This window comes from Carcharodon carcharias, chromosome 9 (genome assembly GCF_017639515.1).
Source record: "Carcharodon carcharias isolate sCarCar2 chromosome 9, sCarCar2.pri, whole genome shotgun sequence".
Lineage (NCBI taxonomy): Eukaryota > Metazoa > Chordata > Chondrichthyes > Lamniformes > Lamnidae > Carcharodon > Carcharodon carcharias.
The window spans coordinates 103,024,166-103,047,144 of NC_054475.1; the positions used below are offsets into that span (position 1 = coordinate 103,024,166).

The window sequence follows — 22,979 nt, forward strand, 5'->3', positions numbered from 1 at the left end:
CCCTCCCCCATCCCCACCCCCTTTCTGTTTCCCCCTTCTCTTTTTTTTTCCCAATAAATTATAAAGATTTTCCTTTTCCCACCTATTTCCATTATATAAAATAAAAAAAAAATAAAAAAAAAAACCCCACTAGAGCTATACCTTGAGTGCCCTACCATCCATTCTTAATTAGCACATTCGTTTAGATAATATCACCAACTTTATCTTTAACACCTATGTGTTCTATTGTACTATTGTTGTTGACATCTTTTGATATTCTGCTTCTATCACTGCTTGTTTGTCGCTACAACCACACCAACCCCCTCCACCTCTCTGTCTCTCTATCTCTCCGCCCCCCACACACACACCTTAAACCAGCTTATATTTCAGCTCTTTCCTGGACTCGAACTCAAGTTCTGTCGAAGGGTCATGAGGACTCGAAACGTCAACTCTTTTCTTCTCCGCCGATGCTGCCAGACCTGCTGAGTTTTTCCAGGTAATTCTGTTTTTGTTTTGGATTTCCAGCATCCGCAGTTTTTTTGTTTTTATCTCTGTGTTTAATTGACTGCCACTGCTCTTCAAGAAATGCCTACCTCCTTGAAGAAGTTCTGTTCCTCTCTGCGACAAGATTTCCGGATTTCTCTGTTGCCTTGTTCACCTTCATTGCTTTCCATTTCTCTCCTAGTGTTTGACAAGGTGTTTACTAAAACCCGCTTTCACAGCCATATCTCCTTTCTCAGTGACTGTCTCCGTCTCCGACTTACCCCACATGGATTTCAACTGAAATTCCACCCCTCATGTTTCGAACCCACCCAGGATTACAGGTATCTCCGGGACATAAAACGTTTCTCGGACTGCTGTTCCCGTCACATTCTGAAATCCACTCTCAGTGCCATGCGCCGCCATATGAACACACTCGACCTCTCCCTCCAGCAGCACCGCCGTACCCTTTTTCAAAGCTGCGCGTGCCCCCAGTTTCATTTTATCCTTCGGCTCATCCGACGCCTCAACAAGAAACTTTTTCTCTTTCTCTCAAGTGCTAAGGAACGCAAGCTCCAACAACTCATCGACACCAACACCCATCTAGGACCCTCCACCCCTGCCTGTCCCTCCGTCCCCACCCCATCTTCCAATCCCAACCCCAGCCGTGTATTCACTATACCCCCTGACCTTCCCCTCTCCGATGCTGAACGTTCAGTGCTCAGCAAAGGACTTAGTTTCATACCCTTACGCCCTCACCTCAATGAATTTCGGGCTCGGCATGATACTGAACTCTTCTTCCGCCGTCTTCGTCTCCGGGCTCACTTCTTTGGGCAGGAGTCCTCTCCCAGTTCAACGGATCCTTTTACCCATCTTCAATATTCTCCCTCCACCTGGACCCCTCCCTCTGGATTCTTACCTTCTCTCGATCTTTTCATTGAGAACTGTCGGCGCGACATTAGTCGTCTCAATTTCTCTGCTCCTCTCACCCATTCTAACCTGTCTCTCTCTGAACTTACTGCACTCCATTCTCTCAGGTCCAACCCTGACATTGTCATCAAACCCGCTGACAAGGGTGGTGCTGTTGTTGTCTGGCGCACTGACCTCTACCACGCGGAGGCTGAGCGTCAACTCGCAGACACTTCCTCCTACCTCTCCCTGGACCATGACCCCACCACTGAACATCAAGCCATTGTTTCCAGGACTGTCACTGACCTCATCTCCTCTGGGGATCTCCCTCCCACAGCTTCCAACCTGATAGTTGCCCAACCTCGGACGGCCCGCTTCTATCTCCTACCCAAAATCCACAAACAGAACTGCCCCGGTAGACCGATCGTCTCAGCTTGCTCCTGCCCCACAGAACTCATTTCTCGTTATCTTGACTCCCTTCTCTCTCCCCTTGTCCAGTCCCTTCCCACCTACATCCGTGATTCCTCTGACACCTTACGTCACATCAACAATTTCCAGTTCCCTGGCCCCTACCGCTTCCTCTTCACCATGGACGTCCAATCCCTCTACACCTCCATCCCCCACCAGGATGGTCTGAGGGCCCTTAGCTTCTTCCTCGAACAGAGGCCCGAACAATCCCCATCCACCACTACTCTCCTCCGTCTGGCTGAACTTGTTCTCACGCTGAACAATTTCTCCTTCAACTCCTCTCACTTCCTCCAAATAAAAGGTGTGGCTATGGGTACCCGCATGGGCCCCAGCTATGCCTGTCTCTTTATGGGGTATGTGGAACATTCCTTGTTGCAGTCCTACTCCGGCCCCCTTCCACAACTCTTTCTCCGGTACATCGATGATTATTTCGGTGCTGCTTCATGCTCTCGTCAGGACTTGGAAAAATTTATTAATTTTGCTTCCAATCTCCACCCCTCCATCATTTTCACGTGGTCCATCTCTGACACTTCCCTTCCCTTCCTTGACCTCTCTGTCTCAATCTCTGGTGATAGACTGTCCACCAATATCCATTACAAACCCACCGACACCCACAGCTATCTCGACTACAGCTCCTCACACCCCACTTCCTGTAAGGACTCCATCCCATTCTCTCAGTTCCTTCGCCTCCGTCGCATCTGTTCCGATGATGCTACATTCAAAAACAGTTCCTCTGACATGTCCTCCTTCTTCCTTAACCGAGGTTTTCCACCCACGGTCGTTGACAGGGCCCTCAACCGTGTCCGGCCCATCTCCCGCGCATCTGCCCTCACTCCTTCTCCTCCCTCCCAGAAACATGATAGGGTCCCCCTTGTCCTCACTTATCACCCCACCAGCCTCCGCATTCAAAGGATCATCCTCCGCCATTTCCGCCAACTCCAGCATGATGCCACTACCAAACACATCTTCCCTTCACCCCCCTTATCGGCATTCCGTAGGGATCGCTCCCTCCGGGACACCCTGGTCCACTCCTCCATCACCCCCTACTCCTCAACCCCCTCCTATGGCACAACCCCTTGCCCACGCAAAAGATGCAACACCTGCCCCTTCACTTCCTCTCTCCTCACCGTCCAAGGACCCAAACACTCCTTTCAAGTGAAGCAGCATTTCACTTGCATTTCCCCCAACTTAGTCTACTGCATTCGTTGCTCCCAATGTGGTCTCCTCTACATTGGAGAGACCAAACGTAAACTGGGCGACCGCTTTGCAGAACACCTGCGGTCTGTCCGCAAGAATGACCCAAACCTCCCTGTCGCTTGCCATTTTAACACTCCACCCTGCTCTCTTGCCCACATGTCTGTCCTTGGCTTGCTGCATTGTTCCAGTGAAGCCCAACGCAAACTGGAGGAACAACACCTCATCTTCCGACTAGGGACTTTACAGCCTTCCGGACTGAATATTGAATTCAACAACTTTAGGTCGTGAGTCCCCTCCCCCATCCCCACCCCCTTTCTGTTTCCCCCTTCTCTTTTTTTTTCCCAATAAATTATAAAGATTTTCCATTTCCCACCTATTTCCATTATATAAAATAAAAAAAAACCCACTAGAGCTATACCTTGAGTGCCCTACCATCCATTCTTAATTAGCACATTCGTTTAGATAATATCACCAACTTTATCTTTAACACCTATGTGTTCTATTGTACTATTGTTGTTGACATCTTTTGATATTCTGCTTCTATCACTGCTTGTTTGTCGCTACAACCACACCAACCCCCTCCACCTCTCTGTCTCTCTATCTCTCCGCCCCCCACACACACACCTTAAACCAGCTTATATTTCAGCTCTTTCCTGGACTCGAACTCAAGTTCTGTCGAAGGGTCATGAGGACTCGAAACGTCAACTCTTTTCTTCTCCGCCGATGCTGCCAGACCTGCTGAGTTTTTCCAGGTAATTCTGTTTTTGTTTTGGATTTCCAGCATCCGCAGTTTTTTTGTTTTTATCTATATCCATCTTGCCAGCTCACCTCTGATCCTGTGCGACTTTACCTTCTGTACCAGTCTGCCATGAGGGACCTCGTCGAAGGCTTTACTGAAATCCATGTAGATAACATCCACTGCCCTTCCATCGTCGATCATCTTTGTCACTTACTCGAAAAACTCGATCGAGTTAGTGAGAGGCAGCATGGTTTTGTGAAGGGGAAGTCATGTCTCACCAATATGCCCATTTGCTTCCAAATGGTAGTAAATCCTGTCATGAAGAATCTTCTCCAATAATTTCCCTACCACTGACGTAAAGCTCACCGGCCTGTAATTTCTTTGACTATCCCTGCTACCCTTCTTAAACAATGGAACAACATTGGCCATTCTCCAGTCCTCTGGGACCTCACCCGTAGCCAGTGAGCATACAAATATTTTTGTCAAGGCCCCAGCAATCTCCTCCCTTGCCTCCCCCGGTACTCTGGGGTAGATCCCATCTGGCCTTGGGGACTTACCCACTTTAATATTCTTCAGGACACCTAACACCTCTTTTTTGATCGCAACATGATCCAGCCTATCTACACACTCTTCCCTAGACAAATCGACCGCTAAGTCCTCTTTGGTGAATACTGATGAGAAGTACTCATTTAGTATCTCTCCCATTTCTTCTGGCTCTATACAAAGATTCCCACCTCTGTCCCTGAGTGGACCTACCCTTTCTCTGGCTACCCTCTTGCTTTTTACATATGTTGCTATTCAGATCACCAATAGTTATGTGCTGCTTGGTTAGGAACCAATAGATTCATCATTTACGCTTATCTGATAATATATGTGGTACTGTTTGTTTTTGTTCCTTAAAGTGGTTTCACCAGCTGACTACACATGATCATTTCAACAAAGCCTTGTATTAAAATACCAGGTCATTTAGTTTACAGGGATAAATATGTGGTTGTAAAAAAGTAAGTAATAAAGGTTATTGAGGAAAACAGAAGCAGGGTACAGCAGATGCTGGAAATTGAATATTACCAGCATTTTGTATTTTTATTTCAAAAGTATTGAGGAACTTGGTTGTAAATATCCCATTAGTAAACAGTCCTTGTTTTCTTGATATAAAACAAGTGAGTGCTGTGGAGAATGATATACAGATGAAATGTACACTCATAAGCTAATGTGCATGTTTTAAGTTTAAAATGGCAGACTCCAAACTGCTTTCTGATTTGAGATTAAATGATTTCTTAAAAAGTACATGAATATTTTATTTGCTGTATCTACCGTGATTAGTAGACCCATGAAACAGGCACCCATTGTGCTGTAGTGCATGCACTTTCAATTGCCTCCACCAGGTTATGCACTGTATCTTCAAGTTCATTATTAACCAGTGTCAGGTCAAACCAGTGTCCATAGGTGTGCTGAAGGATTTCTGATTCCTTTTGGATCTTCTTGAGAGATTCAGCCTAAAAAAAGAGACAATGATTTGCCTTAAGCATGTGTTGTGTGGCACTGAAACCAACTGGTGTAATCTCTGGTTCATTATTTAATTGATCTCTGGGATAGGATGAAATTGTCATCAATTTCCCCTAGCCCTGAGGAAAATAATCAGGGTTTTTAACTTCTTTTACTACTCTGCTTAAACTTTTGGTATGAGTAAGATTGAGCTTGGCTGTGACATCTTCCAAAGGCTGCCTGAAATTGCCATGATTAGTCACTTGAACAAAGTATTGGTTTCCACTTTAACTGTATTAAAAGATAGATCTTGATTCTAATTTTTTAAGTTCATTTTTGAGATACCAGGCAAGTTGTCCTTTTAATATAGCTTGTGCTATAAGTTACTTGGACATAAATTAGTAGTTTCTGCATTTGTATCATCACCTAAGATTACTTCAACCATCTTTAATATTGCTAGACTCTGTCCCTGCTTCGGCTCATCTGCTGAAACCCTCATTCGTGCATTTGTTATTTGTAGATTTGACTATTTCAGCATACCCTTGGCTGGCTTCCCAAGTTTTATCTTCTGTAAACTTGATGTCATCCAACACTCTGCTGTTTCTTGCACTAAATCATGTTCTTCTATCACCCCTGTGCTTGTTGAGCTACATTTGGGACCCCGTCAAGCAAAGCCTCAATTTTAAAATTCTCTTCCTTGTTTCTAAATCCCTCCAAGGCTTCACCCTCCCTGTCTCTGTATTCTCCAGTTCCCCAACACTGAAATATTTATGCTTTTCTAATTCTGGCCTCTTAAGTATCTCTGATTTTAATGGATCCACCATTGTTGGCTGTGCCATCAACTGCCTAGGCCCTTATCTTTGGAATTACCTCCTTAAATTTCTTTGATTCTCTACCCTTCTCACTTCCTCCAAGATGTTCCAAAATAACCCTACCTCTGCACAAGCTTTTGGCCTGAATTATCACCTGAAGAGACTTAGTGTCGGATTTTTGTTTTTTATCATTCCCGTGAAACTTCTTGGGATGTTTTATGATAAAATGCTGTATTAAATACTAAAAAATGAGTGCATCTACTATTCCATTATTTAAAATGGCCCATGAAAATACAACCTATGGATTTTTCAATGTCGTTTGTCCATTCCTGGTGATGTCTGCCTATGTTTGTAGCAGAATTTTTCTATTAATGTGAAAGCCGTGACTGTCCATGTAAAGTCTCTGCTGCAGCTGCCGCTGGGCTGTGTTTGAATGCAGACTTCTGACCTGTTTTTGAGAGCTCACCCTCTGGGATTAAGTTTTAATTATGGAACTTTGTTTTCTTATTATGGACACCCCACGCCCCTCAGCCCACTATCTCACTATGGTAGCAGAGTCTCCTTAGAGTGATCTGCTGTGGTGTCACTTAAACTCTCTGGCGGTTCAAATTACTGTTACTTGCATTCAAACCCAAGACTTGATCTCGAGTCTGCTTTGGTCTCTTGTGCTGACCTCCATTATATACCCGAGTGCCTTACTCTACTGTAGCAACTCACTTGCCCTGCTGTTCTCAGCAACCAGTGTTGCCTGATGGCATGCTAGCAAGGTCCGCCAGTCTGCAGCTGTTACTCCCTCTGCAGCACGCCTCAGCGTTGGTTTTAAAAAACACTTTAGACGACAGAAGGAGAGCAGCTGGAACTGCAGTCAGTGGCAAAGTCTCAGCGCTGAATAGGATGAAAGGAAAAGCTTGTTCCACCGTAATATAAAGGTTTTGGGGACCAAATTACTAACGTGCAATGTCTTGCTTTGGACCCTAGTATAGAAGAGAGATTGATGTTGATACAAATGGGCTACTTTCCTATCTCTACATCAGTTAAAAATAGTTTGACAGTTATGTTCATAAATCTTACTGGAATACTGGATCAGTTTGACTCAGCTGAGTTATTATCTCACTGCTTCATTATTTTCTCTAATTCCAGCTCTCTTTCTCATGCCTTATGAGGGCATTGGCAACCATGGACTTTCACCTGTTGGTCCATGGTCATCCTTGGCAGACGTTTGCTATTGCCTAATGCAGGTTCTGGCTGACTAGGAGACTCTCCCACTCTAACCACCTGCCACAGGTGTATTGGATGTATTTGCAGGTTGATACTTGAGTTGGAATCAAACCCAAAGCTTCTGGCTCATGTACAGACACTACCAGTGCACCACAAGACACCCACTAACACAACTACTGGGTACATTTGTAACCTTTTTTTGTTTGTGTTTTCTGCAGATTATATATATTTTAAAAAGAGTAGGCTGTATGACTTGAAAATGGGGCTCACATTGTGGTTGTGTACTCTGTTCTGCCCTCTAACTGCATCACATGAAAGCTGCACTTGGTCTTGACTCCCAGTTTGTCCATATATCGAATAGTTTATTAAAACATTTTACTCCATTGTTCTTCTAAAGATATTACCATATGTTGGGCAATGTGGTGAATAACCTGGATACTTCACAAGTGGGGTCTGATGTTTTCTCCCTGTTCCCTAGGAAGGGAATGTGAATGCCATTATCGCTACTAAGATCAGTGCAGCCTGGGAATTGAATTCAAAACCTTCCTGGTGTATGTAGCCAATACACTTCCATTCTTATAAAATGGGGAAAATCTCTGAAGATTTACAGACATCTATTGCAATAACCACTATGGGGGTTGAGTTATCATAGTTTTGCTCCCTCACTTAGGCCTTGCAAATGTAATTATTTTAAAGGACTTGTAATCCCTAAAATTTGTGTTTCCAAAATTGCTAATTTTGATCGACTATTTTAGATAGCTGAGCTCAGCACAAATCTCCTTACCTGATTGCCTGGCTGAGTAGCAGAAGGAGCAGCAATAAATACCACTAGTGGTGCAAATTCCGCTGTTCTGAGAACTTTCAGAGCCTGTCAATTGAGTGCATACAAGCAATATTAGCAGTGCATTAATATATGACAAAGTGACTGAGCTTTCAAGGTATGTAACCACATACTGTTCAAAATCATGGCCAATGATTTTTGTGCAAATTGGGAGCAAAGCGCAAAAGGATATCAATTGCCTGTCCTACCTGCATTACAAATAAGTTCAGTTGAAATTACTTCATAAAGTCTAAACATAAATTAGGTGTCAGCCTCACCACTGGATTAGAAAATTGTGGACTTGAGCCCCATTCGCAGAGACTTGAAAACCAATTCAGTGCAGGTTGGAGGGAGTACTGCATAGCCATAAGTGCTGAGGAGATGTTAAACTGAGGACCTGTTTGCCCCCTCAAGTGATGAAAAGGATCCCATAGTGCCATTTCGAAGATGAGTAGGGGAGCTCTTGTTAAGCCCAGGCCAGCACTTATCCCTCAACCATCATCATTAGAAACACATTCCTTGCATATTTTTAAGCCTGTAGTCCATGTTATCAGTGCCACCAGTATATTCTCGGTGGGTGATCCTCACCCTATTGTGTTACATCAAATTACACGGTATTTACAACACAGAAATAGGCCGTTTGGCCCAACAGATCCCTGCCAGTATTTATGCTCCGCATGAGTTTCCTACCTACATATTCTTCAAATCCCTTTCTCTCTCTTTATAAAGCTTGTCCTTAAAAGCATCTATGATTATTGCCTCAACTACTGTTGCAACATGATCCACATTCTAATCACTGTCTGGGTAAAGGCGCTTTTCCTAAATTCCCTGTTGGATTTATTAGTGACTTCTGTATCTTATATTTATGGCTCTTAGTTCTAGTCTCCCCTGCAAGTGAAACATTTTGTCTATGTCTACCTTATCAAAAATCTTTTATAATCTTATTGACCTCTATAAGGTCACCCCTCAGTCATACCTTTTCCAGAGCAAAGAGCCCAGACAGTTCAGATTTTCTAATAGGTTTAATCCCTCCATTCTGGTATATTATATCTTTTTTGCACCTTCTCCAGTGACTCTATCCTTTTTATAACTGGAGACCAGAACTTTTCACAGCGTTCCAAGTGTGGTCTAAACAAGGTTCTATATAGGTTTAACATAATTTCTCTTCTTTTCAATTTTATTTCCTAGAAGTGAACACCAGTGCTGTTTGCTTTTATAGCCTTATTAGCCTGTGTTGCTACTCTGTGTAGCTTACCTCCAGATTCCTTGGCTTTTCTACCCCATTGAGGCACTCATTTTCCAAGGTGTATCTGGCCTCATTCTTCTTACTAAAATGTACTGCCTCACACTTAATCTATATTGAAATTCATTTTCCAATTACAGATTCATTCTGCAAGCTCATTCATGTCTTCCTGTGTTTTATCACAGTCCTTTGCATTAACTATTTAACTATATTTCCCAATTCCACGTCATCTGCAAATTTTGAATTTGTACTCCTGATTCCTGAATCCAAATCATTTTTGTAAATGGTGAAGGACAGCACTGACTCCAAAAGGATACCACATTGAATTTGTCATTTAATGATTAAATGACTGAATGTGGACCCGATCCCACACATGGGTCCAATAATACAAGGAAAGCACCCACCGTGTAGAGGTCCTTTGGCCGCTTCCTGGAAAAACAAGTGTAGGGGCTCATATGTCGATGTCCAATGTGGACAGCAAGTACAAAGGGGTCATTGTATAAACTTATGCACTAGGGCATTAAGTACCCTGTTTTTACTTAAGATAGCTGCCCACCTTATAATAATTTAAAAGCAAAATACTGCAGATCCTGGAGATCTGAAATAAAAACAAAGTGCTGGAAAAACTCAGCACATCTGGCAGTATCTATGGACAGAGAAACAGCATTAATGTTTCGAGTCCTTTATGACTATTCTTCAGGAGCAAAGTCATATTGGACTTGAACTGTTAACTCTGATTTTCTATCTACTGATGGTGCTAGACCTGCTGAGATTTTTTCCAACACTTTGTTTTTAATGCAAGCCCTATAATATGGCTTTAATGTCTCTCCATTGGTCCAGTCACACAGGATCCATTTAGTTGGGCATTGAAGGAGGATGTTTCTTCCTAAGTCTTAAAAATAACTTTATAAATTCTGGTAAATCTGTGTTTTACACCATGGCACTAGGTCTGCCTAGTGCATAGTAGGCAACCGTTAGTCCTTCACTAGCATCAGACCACGCAATCCGTCATGAGAGTCGTGCACGGGCTGTCGACAAATTAATTAAATGAGCAGAATTCATTAGCGTACAAGGTTGGCTCTTCCATATACAGATGGTGATGCTGCACTGGGGCTGTGTTATCTCCCCCATGGAGTTTAAATAACCCATAGGCAGGGCTGTGATTAATCCATAATTAGTCTGTGTTACCTGTATGTCAGGAGGAGGATGCAGGAAGTTGGCGGGGTGGGAGTAAACATTAATGCCAGTGCATATATTCATGCTGAATGTTTCCCGGTCACAGAAAGTACTGTGGATTCTGCATATAGTTGTTGGGACATACCTGGGGCTCGATATCCACAACTGCAATTTTGCCCTGGCCTTGGTTGATCTTGCGGATTGTCTCCAGCTTTGTTCCAAACATGGCCCCTTGGAAGCTTCCATACTCTAGGAATTCATTACAAGTGATGTTCTTCACCATATCCTCATTGGAAATAAAGTAGTAATTCTTTCCATCTTCTTCATCTTCCTTAGGTGACCTGGAGGTATCTAGTGGAGAAAAAAAAGAGTATTTTATAGCAAGTTTATTATTGTTTTGGGGGTGGAAAGCAGTGGTTCCTGTTGTCATTAGTACTTATTGGTGAGATTGGGAGATATTAATTGACTCTTAAAATAAAATACCTCCATCCTTGGTATAGTGCTGTGTGAAAAACTAGCCAATAATCTTGCATTTTAAGTTACTTTAGCAAGAATGCGTTGGACTCCTGATATCATTCCAACCTTTTGTAATGAGGGTTCCTTTTGGACTGTTCATGGGAACAAGGAGAAAAATCCATCCTCCTGTGGTGAAGCCTCAAAGATCACAAAGTTAGGTGTAGATGAGGGAGGTCATTCACCTCAGCTAATGGATTTGTAGTTACCTGGGTATATTTTGTCACCTTTCAGGTACCGCACTGGCTTGTTTCCAATACAACGGGAACTCTCCTGCATTCATTGACTCCCTCAGCACTTTGTAGATGTCATGTATAGTCTCGCTTAGCCCTCTCTGGTAGTTGCATCTGTCCCTAGGGATGTATTGCTTTTGAGCCCTTTAAGCCTGCAAAGGAATTTGAATTGAGAAGTACCACAAGTTGAGTACTGAATAATTCCTCAGTGAATTACTCATGCAGATGGAGTTTTAGAAGTTCAGCAATCAAGGAATAAAGCTCTAAGCTCCTTAAAAGCAATCCCAAGTGCTTTAACCCATGAGGCAAAAACTGTACTCTGTGTATCTTTCAGTTGTGGTTGGCTTTGTGCCAGATGTACCAGGTGAAGTATATCCATTAACAACCAGCATATTGCACTCCTCCTAGTGGAACACTTTGCAGATCATGCAGTTGCCTTAGCTATTCACTGTTGATACTCTCAATGTAGTAGCATGTTGATTTGTAATTTACTGTCAGACCTCCGGGCATGGTTTTTAGGGGTCCTATAGCAAGAAAAACAGCTTCCGGGGACCAAGTCAAAGCAATGTTGTAACTTCTCAATGAATATCAAAATAATTATAAAATGAAAATTTGAATCACAAGGATTTTCTAAAGATTGTTGATACAATATACCACAGGAATACCATGACAAAATTCTAAGAAGTTAATTTCTCCTTTCAATAACTTCACCCAAAGGCATGTAATACTTTCTACTTGTGTTTGTGTACACAAATTGGTATAATCTGTTGAGAAAGAAAACAGTTCTATAAAATATCAAAGATTATAACAGGTGGCAAATAAATTAGCACTGCAAGGCTTAAAATAATTTGAGTGGAACTGATCAGGCAGAGGGACTTATACTCTCTTGGTAAATAGATGCAATAAATAGTGGCGTCTATGAATAGGTATTGGCTACAGCATTAATACTATTATGTTTCTTGTAGCTGTCTGCATGACACTTACGTGGAATTGGATAAGCAAACTTGTCAGCGTGTTTAGTAATCAGAACGTTTTTGATGTGACTTCGACCAACGCCATTAGCCCCTACAAATAAACGAAATACAAAGCGTTTCAGTACACTCGTGAGTGTTAGTAGATGTGATGCTTCATAGCAAAGTGTTCTCTCATTTGTGTAGGGTTTACCTTTTCCTTGAGATCACCCAACATACAATCTAATACATGAACAAAGTGTCGCTGCACACATAACAAGGATTGCATGTCTCCTTTCTCTCGCAACAGCTATACCAATGGGATTCCAGTAGGTCAGGGTCTAGTTTTCTTGGTATAATAAACTTTTCAATTAGATAAAACTAATTAATGTTAAGTAAGATTTTGATAACCCTCCAAAACAGACTAGAAACATCTGGGTGATGTGATTTTAAGAATTGAGTTACTGGTAACCATCAATACTTACCCAGAAGCACCAGAGTTTTTCTGTTGAAAGCAGGGAGTTGTACAACTTCTTCATATGAGACCAGATCCAGCCGATCAAAGACTGTGGAGAAACATTGAAGACAACAGTTATAATAAAGTGACAGTTGTCTCTCCGATGCACAACAAGAGCTATAGTAAACCAATGATTAATATTCCCTTTAATTCTCTTTGTAGTTCATCGCTTGTTTGTGTACTACATAGTCCATTTAAAATTGCTGTTCAGCATCATAAAGTGAACATCGGTTGTGCATGGCATGTTTGTTCCTTGCATGGTAAGTTACGGATTGCTGAGTGGCTGCACATCCTCACAGCTTAGAGGGAACATTGAGTGTAGTATCAGCTCTGCACTAACACCAATTCTCAATGTACAACAACTTGTATTTTTACATCACTTTAAATGTAATATAACATCCCAAACGGCCGTGTTATAAAACACAATTTGATACCAGGCCAGATAAGGAGGTATTAGGGCAGGTGACCAAAAGCTTGCTCAACGAGTTATATTTTAAGGACCTTAAGGCAATGGCAGCTGAAGGCACAGCCATCAATGGTATCAAATTTTGCTTTCAACGAGCCCAGATACCTTGGACGGTTGTGAGGCTAAAGCAGATAACAGTGATATGAAGGGGTGAGGTCATGGAGGGAGTTGAAAACAAGCATGAGGATGATAATAATACCATCTCTGATTGCATACAGTAGCAATACCACCTACTGTATCAGTGTACACAGCAGGAGCGACAACTTGTAATTAAGTCTCATTTTTGGTAATTAGCCCTAGTCCATGAGGGACAAAAGGCATTGCTCAACACTAGAAAGGGAGACAAATGGTTATAAAGCTTAAGGGGCACAACTCCACATAAAGCATTGGACAATGAAAGGAGACAGCCCTCCAGAAACTGCCACAGCAGGTACAGGAATTGAAACCATTGTGCCGCACCAAACTCTAGTCATCTAGCCAACTGAGCTAACCGACCCCCACATGCTTTCAATGCAGTAAAATGTTCTGAGGCTCTTTATAGGAGAGACCATTAAACAAAATGTGACACCGAGCCACGTAAGGAGAGATGAGGACAGGCTGTCAAAAGCTTAGTTCAAGAGGTAGATTTTAAGGAATATCTTAAAAGGGAAGAGAGACATAGAGAGGCAGAAAAGCTTATCCCAGAGTATAAGGCCCTTGCAGCTGAAGGCACAGCCACAAATAGTGGAACAATTAAAATCAGGGATGTTCAAAAGGCCAGAATTGGATTCAGGACTGGAGGAGATTAGAGAGATAAGGAGGGGGCAAGGCCATCAAGGTATTTGAAAACAAGGATGAGAATTTTTAAAACTGAGGCTCTGCTGGACCAGGAGCCAATGTAAATCAGTGAGCATAAGGGTAATGGGTGAATGGGACTGGTGCAAGTTGGGATATGAGGAGCAGAGTTTTGAATGAGCTCAAGTTTACTGAAGGTAGGAGACCAGCCAAGAGAACAATGGAACAGTCATATCTAGAAATAAAAAAGGCATGGATAAAGCTTTCCACAACAGATGAGCTGAGGACTGGGCAGTGATGCGTGATGTTATGGAGATGGAGTAGGAGTCTTAGGCCGGGATGTTCCGGCCCCGCCACTGGCGGGACCTGCCGCGGGTGAAGTGGCTCCCCAGCCAAAAGTCCATTGACTTGCAGTGGGCCCGGAAGATCCCGGCGACAGGTGGGTGTGGAAAATCCCGCCCTCAGTGATGGAGAAAATATGAGGGGAAGCTGAGCTTAGGGCCGGTGAAATAGGTTGTCAACAGTCTGGTTCAGCCTGAAATAGTGGCTAGGCTCAGTTTGCAGCACTTAAATTCTGTATCTATTGCAGGAATATCAGCTCGGTATCCAATTCCTTTAGTTAACACAGAAGGAGCTGACTATGTGGCTTCAGACATAACAGTAAAATAACTCTCCCCCTGGAAAAACACATTTTTTAAGTGTACATCTTTCACTTGTTCATTATTTTGTTCTTCTCTAGATCTCACACATCACATCCCATTCCTTGATCAAAAAGGGTGCACAAGCAGGTAGGAAGTGTTCCCATTATTTCTCGAACATTTACAAACAATGTCACATAAACAATGATGGAGAATCATACTTGCACTGTGCTTGGCCAAATACTTGTCTTTACACTGCTTTTTCTTCTTCCCAAACATTCCACAGCCTGATGTAACATCTTGATTAGCTGTATTTCTATTAGCCACCCTCCTATAACATAGATAAGCAAAGAATAGCATTAAGAGTATGATGTCACAATATTTATTTGACAATGTCCATTCCTGGGAAGAGTCCACCTTTCTGAGAAACATTTCCCTGTGGACTTCTGTTGTGATGAATTCAACCAGTTACTCTGTATCATCTCTCACGCAATAATAAACTTCAAAAGTTTATAATTGAAGGATAATGGGGCCAATGCTTTGTACTCATGACTGAAGCTCAGAAATTAATTTTAATGAGCAGAAAATAATGATTTCCCACAACATGTGGAAGCTGGAAGAATAGGATGTGGAATTGCTGCTATCATTATCCTGGATAAATGCACATCAGTTCCATTTATTTGCCTTTGCTTGATATTCTTACCTAATTAAAAATCTGTTGATTTCAATCAGGAAAATTTTAACTGAGCCATCATCCACAGCCTTTAGGGGTAGCAAATTCTTGATGTGCACACCCTTTGTGTGTAAACATGCTCCATGGTTTCACTGCGGAATGACCTAGCCCTAATGTTGAGATCATGCTCCCTTTCTGGATTCCCCCAACAGAGGAAATAACTTTTCTGCATCTACTCTATCAAATTTTGTTGTCATTTTAGACATTAGATCAGCCCTTGACATTCTAAGCTCAAGGGAGTACACGCCACGTTTATGTCATCTGCCATCATATTTTAACCCTTTAAGTCATGGCATCAATCTAGTAAATCTGCATTCTATCTCCAAGGCCAGTATCTCCTTCCCAAGGTGGAGTGTCCAAAATAGAACACAGTACCCCAGATTGGGCCAGAGCAAGACTGTACAACTGAACCATCACTTCCTTCCTTTTGTATACAAGCACCCTAGGATAAATATAAACATTCCACTAGCCTTTTTGATTGTTTTCAGTGACATTATTCTTTAGAGCAAAGCACTCCAACCCCAACCCTCTACCAGTTTGCAGGCTGAATCCACTTCCCAAGTTCAAGCGGTTTGAGAGGCAGCTCTTGATTTAAAAACATTTGCTCCAAAAAACCCACCTTCAGAAGCAACTGCCCTGCCTATGAGAATGAGCCAGGCATTCACTGGTGGGGCACAGGGCTGATAACTGCCTCGTGCTCCCTCCAGGTGGAATCTGCGTCATTGTGCATTTCTGAGGCAAGAATAATGAACAATACTGTAGGAGACCAATGTATGTTATACAACATTACAATTCCTAAAATATATAGAAAGCTTGTAGCTAACACAAGCCTTATTACAGTTTGGCTCATTTTCCTATGGTTCACCATAAAAATTAAAATGATAAAATTATTGAAAGCTTGTATAACATATAGTATAAAAGGGATAACAGGGCCAGAAGTGTAAAAAGTGAGAGTGAGACAAAAATGTAGGAGGAGGGTGAGATACAAAGGTAGAAGCAGAAAGTAAGAGACAATTAGAGGAGATGAAACAGCAAGAGACTTTGTAACACCAGAAAGCCAGAAAAAAGTGCAAGAGGACAGAACTAAAATTAAAGGAAAGAGTGATTGAGAAAGAAATCCAAGAGGGGAGAGGGTGCAACTGAACAGATAGAGAACAAAGCAAGAGACCATAAGTAAAGATGGTGAAAATAATGTGATCTAATGACTCCAACTGGCACAAGATAGTCTCCGAGTTGAATGTGGTGTTCAATTATAATTCTGTCTGATTCAAAAAACATTTTAATCATACGTGGCCTGCGTGTTCACTATGGCACATAATTACAACTCACTGCTCCAAAAGGATAGACACCATTACTTCAAAGTTATTCTTTCCAGTGATATCATAGTATTCCCCCACCCATCTGCTTCCAACAGATGGTTCCTTTTATCTTGGTAAGAACAGCACATACCATTCCTGCAGTTCAGGAGAAGGAATTAATCCAGTTGTTTTGCTTGAGTTCTCCACCGTGCCCTGCCACCAGTTGGGGTCATCCTTACTGATTATCTTGATTATGTCACCAGTCTCAAATCTTAATCCAGCCTCCTTGCATGGGATAAGATCATCCTTCTTTGGGTCATAATCAAACTGAGCTCGCATGTACATCTGAAAAAGAAAAAGCAAAATAATCAATCAGTTCTGGATCCTGAATAAATAATTCATTCCATTGAACAAGAACCAATGCTATCCTTAGGCAAGTTCTTTATTCATTAACACCTCTGAGAACAATTTAATTAAAAGTTCTTAGTATTTTCCTAATTTGCTCAGTGGGTAATTTAAATGCCCTCTGCAAAGCTGATTGATACAGGTCAATGATGTCCAGGCTCAATTTTTGATCTGTACTGGCATAACTGATCTCAGCAGGAGAGGTAGTGTAATAAAAGGTACTGCAATAAGAGGTACTGTAATAAGTGACCTCAGCATCCTTTGGCTAAGAAAGGGAGAAAATGACTAGGTCAAGGTTTTTGCTGCTGATCACAATCCAGTGACTCCTGCTAGAAGATGCAGCAGTGGATGCTGGTTGAGGATGATATTGAGCTCAGCATGATGGGCCCCATGGTTAACTTACATGTCTTAGCTTACACATGAGGAAATGTCACTTAGACAAGCTGCCATAGTGTGACCAGCATCCATGGAATGTAATAAGAACAGAAAATGCTGCCGGAAAAACTCAGCAGGTCAGGCAGCATCAGTGTAGAGAGAAACAGTTAACATTTCGAGTCTGTATGACTCTTCCTCGTGTCATACTGACTCAAAATGTTAACTCTGTTTCTCTCTCCACAGACACTGCCAGATCTGTTGAGTTTTTCCAGCATTTTCTGTTTTTAATTTCAGATCTCCAGCATCCACCATATTTTGCTTTTATTTATAGAATGTGCTATATCTTAACAACCTTCAAGCATGGATGAAATTAGACAGATGAAAGCCATCACAATATTAATTACCAATATCAAGCATGTCTGCCTGTTTCAAGACCAAACAAAAATAATGAGTAGATTAACATTCTGACCTGCAAGAGAAAACTAGGCAAAGCACGGTTATCTTCTGGCATTACTCTCCTCAGCTATAATAACTTTTGCTGAGTCTCATTCACATTGGCCTGCATTTTCTCCTTACCCATGAAGGAAGGGCTTTCATTCTTCATCTTACATATAGTTGCTCAAACTTTTCAGGGTCTTGTAAGCTGAAATATCCACTAATCTATCATCTATTTCAATTGCAGTTCCTTCTACAGGGGATCTCTCGGGGCAAGCAACAGCAAGGCTCTTCAAGCAATCTGATTGAAAAATACTCACTGAGTCACACAGAATCCAAACCAGGAAGTAAAAAAAAAGGAAATCTAAATTACATTTGAATCATGCACAGGAAGTAAAATAAAGAGTGGGAAATACTGATAGAGTCATAGAGATCCACAGCACAGAAGAAGGCCCTTCGGCCCAAAGAGTTTGCACCGGTCAAACAAGTGCCTAACTATTCTAATCCCATTTTCCAGCACCAAGTACATAGCCTTGTATGCCATGGCATCGCAAGTGCACATCCAAATACTCCTTAAATGTTATGAGGGTTTCTGCCTCTACCACCCTTTCTGGCAGTGAGTTCCAGATTCCCACCTCTGGGTGAAAAAATTCTTCCTCACATCCCCCTCTAAACCTCCTACCTCTTACCTTAAATCTACGCCACCTGGTTATTGATCCCTCCACCAAGGGGAAAAGTTCCTTCCTGTCTCCCCAATCCATGCCCCTCAATTTTAAACACCTCAATCATGTCCCCCCTCAATCTCCTCTGCTCCAAGGAAAATAACCCAGTCTATCCAATCTCGCCTCATAATGAAAACTCTCCAGCCCAGGCAACATCCTGGTAAATCTCCTCTGCACTCTCTCTTGTGCAATCACATCCTTCCTATAATGCGTATTCCAGAACTGCACGCAATACTCTAGCTGTGCCCTAACCAGCATTTTATACAGTTCCAACATAACTTCCCTGCTCTTATATTCTATGCCTCGGCTAATAAAGGCAAGTATCCCATATGCCTTAATCACCCTATCTATCTGTCCTACTACCTTAAGGGACTGGTGGACATGCATACCAAGGTCCCTCTGATCCTCGGTACTTCCCAGGGTCCTATCATTCATCGTGTATTCCCGTGCTTTTTTTATCCTGCCCAAGTGCATCACCTCACACTTATCTAGATTAAATTCCATTTTCCACTGATCAACCCGTCTATATCCTCCTGTAATCTAAGGCTATCTTCCTCACTATTTACCACCCCACCAATTTTCATGTCATCTGCGAACTTACTGATCAACCCTCCTACATTCAAGTCTAATTCATTTATATATACACCAGAAACAACAAGGGACCCAACACTGATCCCTGTGGAACCCCACAGGGCACAGGCATCCAGTCACAAACACACCCCTTGACTGTCACCCTCTGCTTCTTGCCACCCAGAGAGAGAGAGAGAGAGAAAAGGGACACAGAGAAAAACTTTTAAAAATACTTTTAAAAATCTCCAGCAGCATTAACTTGCCAATGAGCGAATGAGACTCCACATTTGTAAAAGCAAATTCAGGGCCAGAAGCTGTTCAATAGTAATTATCACATATTATGCCTTTAAACGCTCACTTGCACCTAAATGCACTCGCTCAAACTTTTTCAGCTATTTTTAGCATAGAACTAATGGGCAATGACCCCAAAATCCATTACAGGAATTTCAGTGCCGAATCTATTGTGGTGAAACAGAGTATCTCTGACAGCATCTTCTGGATTCCTGCATTTAACTCCTCATGAGCAGGCGCCAGAAGTTGCTGTTAGTTTTACCTGATAGCCTCATTATTATTATACCGTGAAATCAGGCCAATATCCACAAAATGTTGCATACCAATTGGTTAATGTTGATAGGAGCCATTTTCTCAGCTATAACAGTAAGGTGGTCAAGTGTTACCCTAGGCATTGGAAGCTACCATCTAAAAGGGCTCTGTTAAAACTAAAATAGCCTCTATAAAAGCTAGAAGCAGTGTTTAAAGTAGCATGTGAAATGCAACAAGGTGAAAGGGAAAGAATGACAGCATCTAGTAGATGAGAATTTGGAGACAATATTCACCTTTCATAATTCTGGCTGATTAGGACTTAGCCTGTGAAGCAAAAACCAACGAGAAACTCAGTTCAACAACAAATTCTTATATCCACCACATAGATATGCCTATCCATCCCTTAAATAGCTGAGATTAGGTTCAGTTAGTATTTGCATTGCACAGTGTGATAATGAGCCATTTTAGATTGGGAAAATCTCAAGTTTTGTTCTTATATTGTGTTATGTGGTTTTAACCCAGGAGAGGGAGAGATGCTGTGTTCCTGGACTTAGAGAAGGGGTCTAACTCTGGATCATGTATGATGATACAGCTAGAACATGTGCACATGCGGGGTTTGGACTAGGACTAAGGTTAAGCTCAGTTTTGATGTGCTGCCTAGCTAAATGACTTGCTGATGTTCACTATCTAAGGTCAAATGTAAGGAATGGCTACATGGATGAGGTGCCAAAGGATGTCCTCCACCTACAGGATCTTATCCCAACATTTAGTAAAGAAGGGAGAAACCTAATGGAGGAATTGGTGAAGACAACCAGCAGATAACTGTCCACTGATTCTCATTCCTTGGTACATACAGTAATGAATAGAAAAGCGACGATCATCCTTTTCTCTCGTCAATATATCCTTTGGGCAGCGAAAACAAGCCCTAGAAACACCAGCAGTTCTTTTGAGAGATCTTGAGTTGGATATTCTTGAAAACATTGACCCTTGGCTAAGGCACCTCACCCACATGTTATTATTCATGTCCTCCTTGAGAACAGGCTATTTAACTGAAGAATGTCACACCTCTCCTTACCTCATATCCACGCTACCATCAATTGCCATTAGACAGTGGCACAGATCCAGATCCTTTGGTTGTTTTCCCTTCACAAATGTAACAATTGTAATCCAGCTAAGGCTACCTAATTCACCAGAAACTAGTCATGCAATTGGAAATTTTCTGGTCTCATGTGCCAAATATAGGAGGACTGAATATCTGGAAGCATTTGATCCAGGTGAAACTACTAGTATCTGCCTAATATTGACCTCTAGCATTGACCCTACTAATAGATGGAATCGTCCCAGATTTGCATTAAGTGTGGTAGTGGGTGGGAAAAAGGACATTTTACCCACAGGCTGCAATGGTGGCTTTTCACGCCGTATCGTCCTAATCCCACCTCATTAATCATGCATACCCGGGAAACACGTTGGGTCACTGGTGAGGCAGCCACTCATTCGCCTGCCCCGCTGTCACATCAGGCCTTCAGTAAACTGGGGGCCATTTTTACAGCCTCTTCTGCAAACAGCCAGCACTCTTCAAGGGATAGGAAACTGCTGCAAAGTCATGCCGCCTCCAGGTTTAACCATGCCTCCTTTGAGCACCAACTGGACGCTGTGGAGGCCTGCCGCGAGTCTTCTACTCCCACTCTGGGAGAAGACCACCAAGCAAGGTGACAAATCCAGCATGGGAGGCAGTGGTAGCAGTGGTCAGCACCAATGCTCTGCAAAATAGGACAGACACCCAGTGACAAAAGAGAATGAATGGTCTCCTCCATTCACCAGGGTAAGTCACTCTTCTCATCACTCAACTCACAACCCCATCACACATCCATCGGTCCCTCACTCACTGCCAGTTCAAAGGGTCATTACCATTCACTCTCTCACACACCTATGTTGTCGTTATCCCATCCATGGCACCACTCACCACCCACACATGCCAGGCATACTTATCATCTGGCCTGGCAGGCATCCTGTTTACACTCTCTCCATCTCTATTCATGCAGGACAAGCTGGCACACAACAAGAGGGAGAGGCCGCAGACTGGTGGAGGAATGCTTGAAATCAAGGTCCTCATGGACTTTGAAAACAGAGTCATCCAGCTGGCCAGCGAGGATCTGGACTGTTCCTGTGCTGATGATGAGGTCAGCGGTGCTCTACCAAGTGAGGATCCAGCAGTGCAACATACATCAGACAACCATGCTGTGAGTGATGTGTCCTGTTTCACAGGCCACTACCATGTACTAATCATCTTTCCTTGTTTTCATAGGCACATCTGGGAAATAGTCGAGGGATTCCATGACCCAGGTCCTCGACTCAAGCCCAGAAGACACCTCAGAAAAGGAGTGTGATAAAACCACATTGAAAACTCATCACCACTCACCCACACCCTCCACCTGCACAGAGATGCACAACTGGGTGGGACCAAGCTTTAGAGTAACCTCAGGGCCACAATCTGGTGATCACATTGCATTGTCTGATCCACAATAGGCGGTGGCAGGGACTTCCCAGGCTTCTGGCACTCAAAAGATTACTGGAGGCCAGAAATCCACTGAATCCAAATCAGATGAGGAACCTTTAGATTTGGTCATATCTCAGTTGCTGGAGCTGCAAAGGCAAGCTTGGGAATGTCAGGAAGGGATGTCCACTGAACTCTTCAGATTGCAAGGCACAACAGAGGAGTCCATCTGCTTCAAGCTGAGGTAATAGCACTGGCATGCCAATGCAAAGAGGTCAACACTGGTAGGATGGCATGGAGACCTTGGTCCAGGACATCAGTCCTGCACTACTGTACAGGCTGAATTCCATTGCTGGCCTCCCACAGTGTCAACGCGAGAGGGGTGTGGGGTGGATCCATCTTACTCCAGCTTCCCCCTTCTCCCCAAGGAGTCAGCCAAGGGCCCTTGGGCACCCAAAGGGAGGAGTATCAGCAGGTTCCCACCCCGGGGCCATCCACTCAGGTGACTCTGGGAGTGTCCGGCCCATCCATAGCCCCTCTTCCTGTAACCCCAGCAAATCCAGCTCCACAGGCCAAGGAGGGTGCACTACCACACAGCAGGACCCTGAAAGCAGGCTGGGGCCCTCCAGGTCTCTGCCCTCTAGGGGCCAAGATCATCACAGACAGGGTGTAACAGTCAGCAGGCTGCCTCCACCTCCTCTGTGGATGCTGGGGGAGCACCAAGGTGTAGTGGCAAAGTTGGCAGAGTTAGGAAGGTTAAGAAAATGTAGCTGCACAGCTGGGCATG

At 43.0% G+C, this 22,979-nt stretch overlaps 1 protein-coding gene across 1 annotated transcript in view; it reads right to left on the bottom strand.

Moving 5' to 3' along the window:
- Positions 1-4,811: 4,811 nt before the first annotated feature.
- The window catches only part of mpp1 (membrane palmitoylated protein 1), a 68,037-nt gene continuing 49,869 nt past the window's right edge, over positions 4,812-22,979 (bottom strand). The window contains exons 6-12 of the mRNA XM_041196319.1: positions 16,800-16,993; positions 14,839-14,948; positions 12,708-12,788; positions 12,257-12,337; positions 10,672-10,877; positions 8,072-8,155; positions 4,812-5,268 (exon numbers count right to left, since the gene is read on the bottom strand). Coding sequence (XP_041052253.1) covers positions 5,092-5,268; positions 8,072-8,155; positions 10,672-10,877; positions 12,257-12,337; positions 12,708-12,788; positions 14,839-14,948; positions 16,800-16,993 — 933 coding nt within the window. The 3' untranslated portion in view covers positions 4,812-5,091. The remainder of the gene's footprint in view (positions 5,269-8,071; positions 8,156-10,671; positions 10,878-12,256; positions 12,338-12,707; positions 12,789-14,838; positions 14,949-16,799; positions 16,994-22,979) is intronic.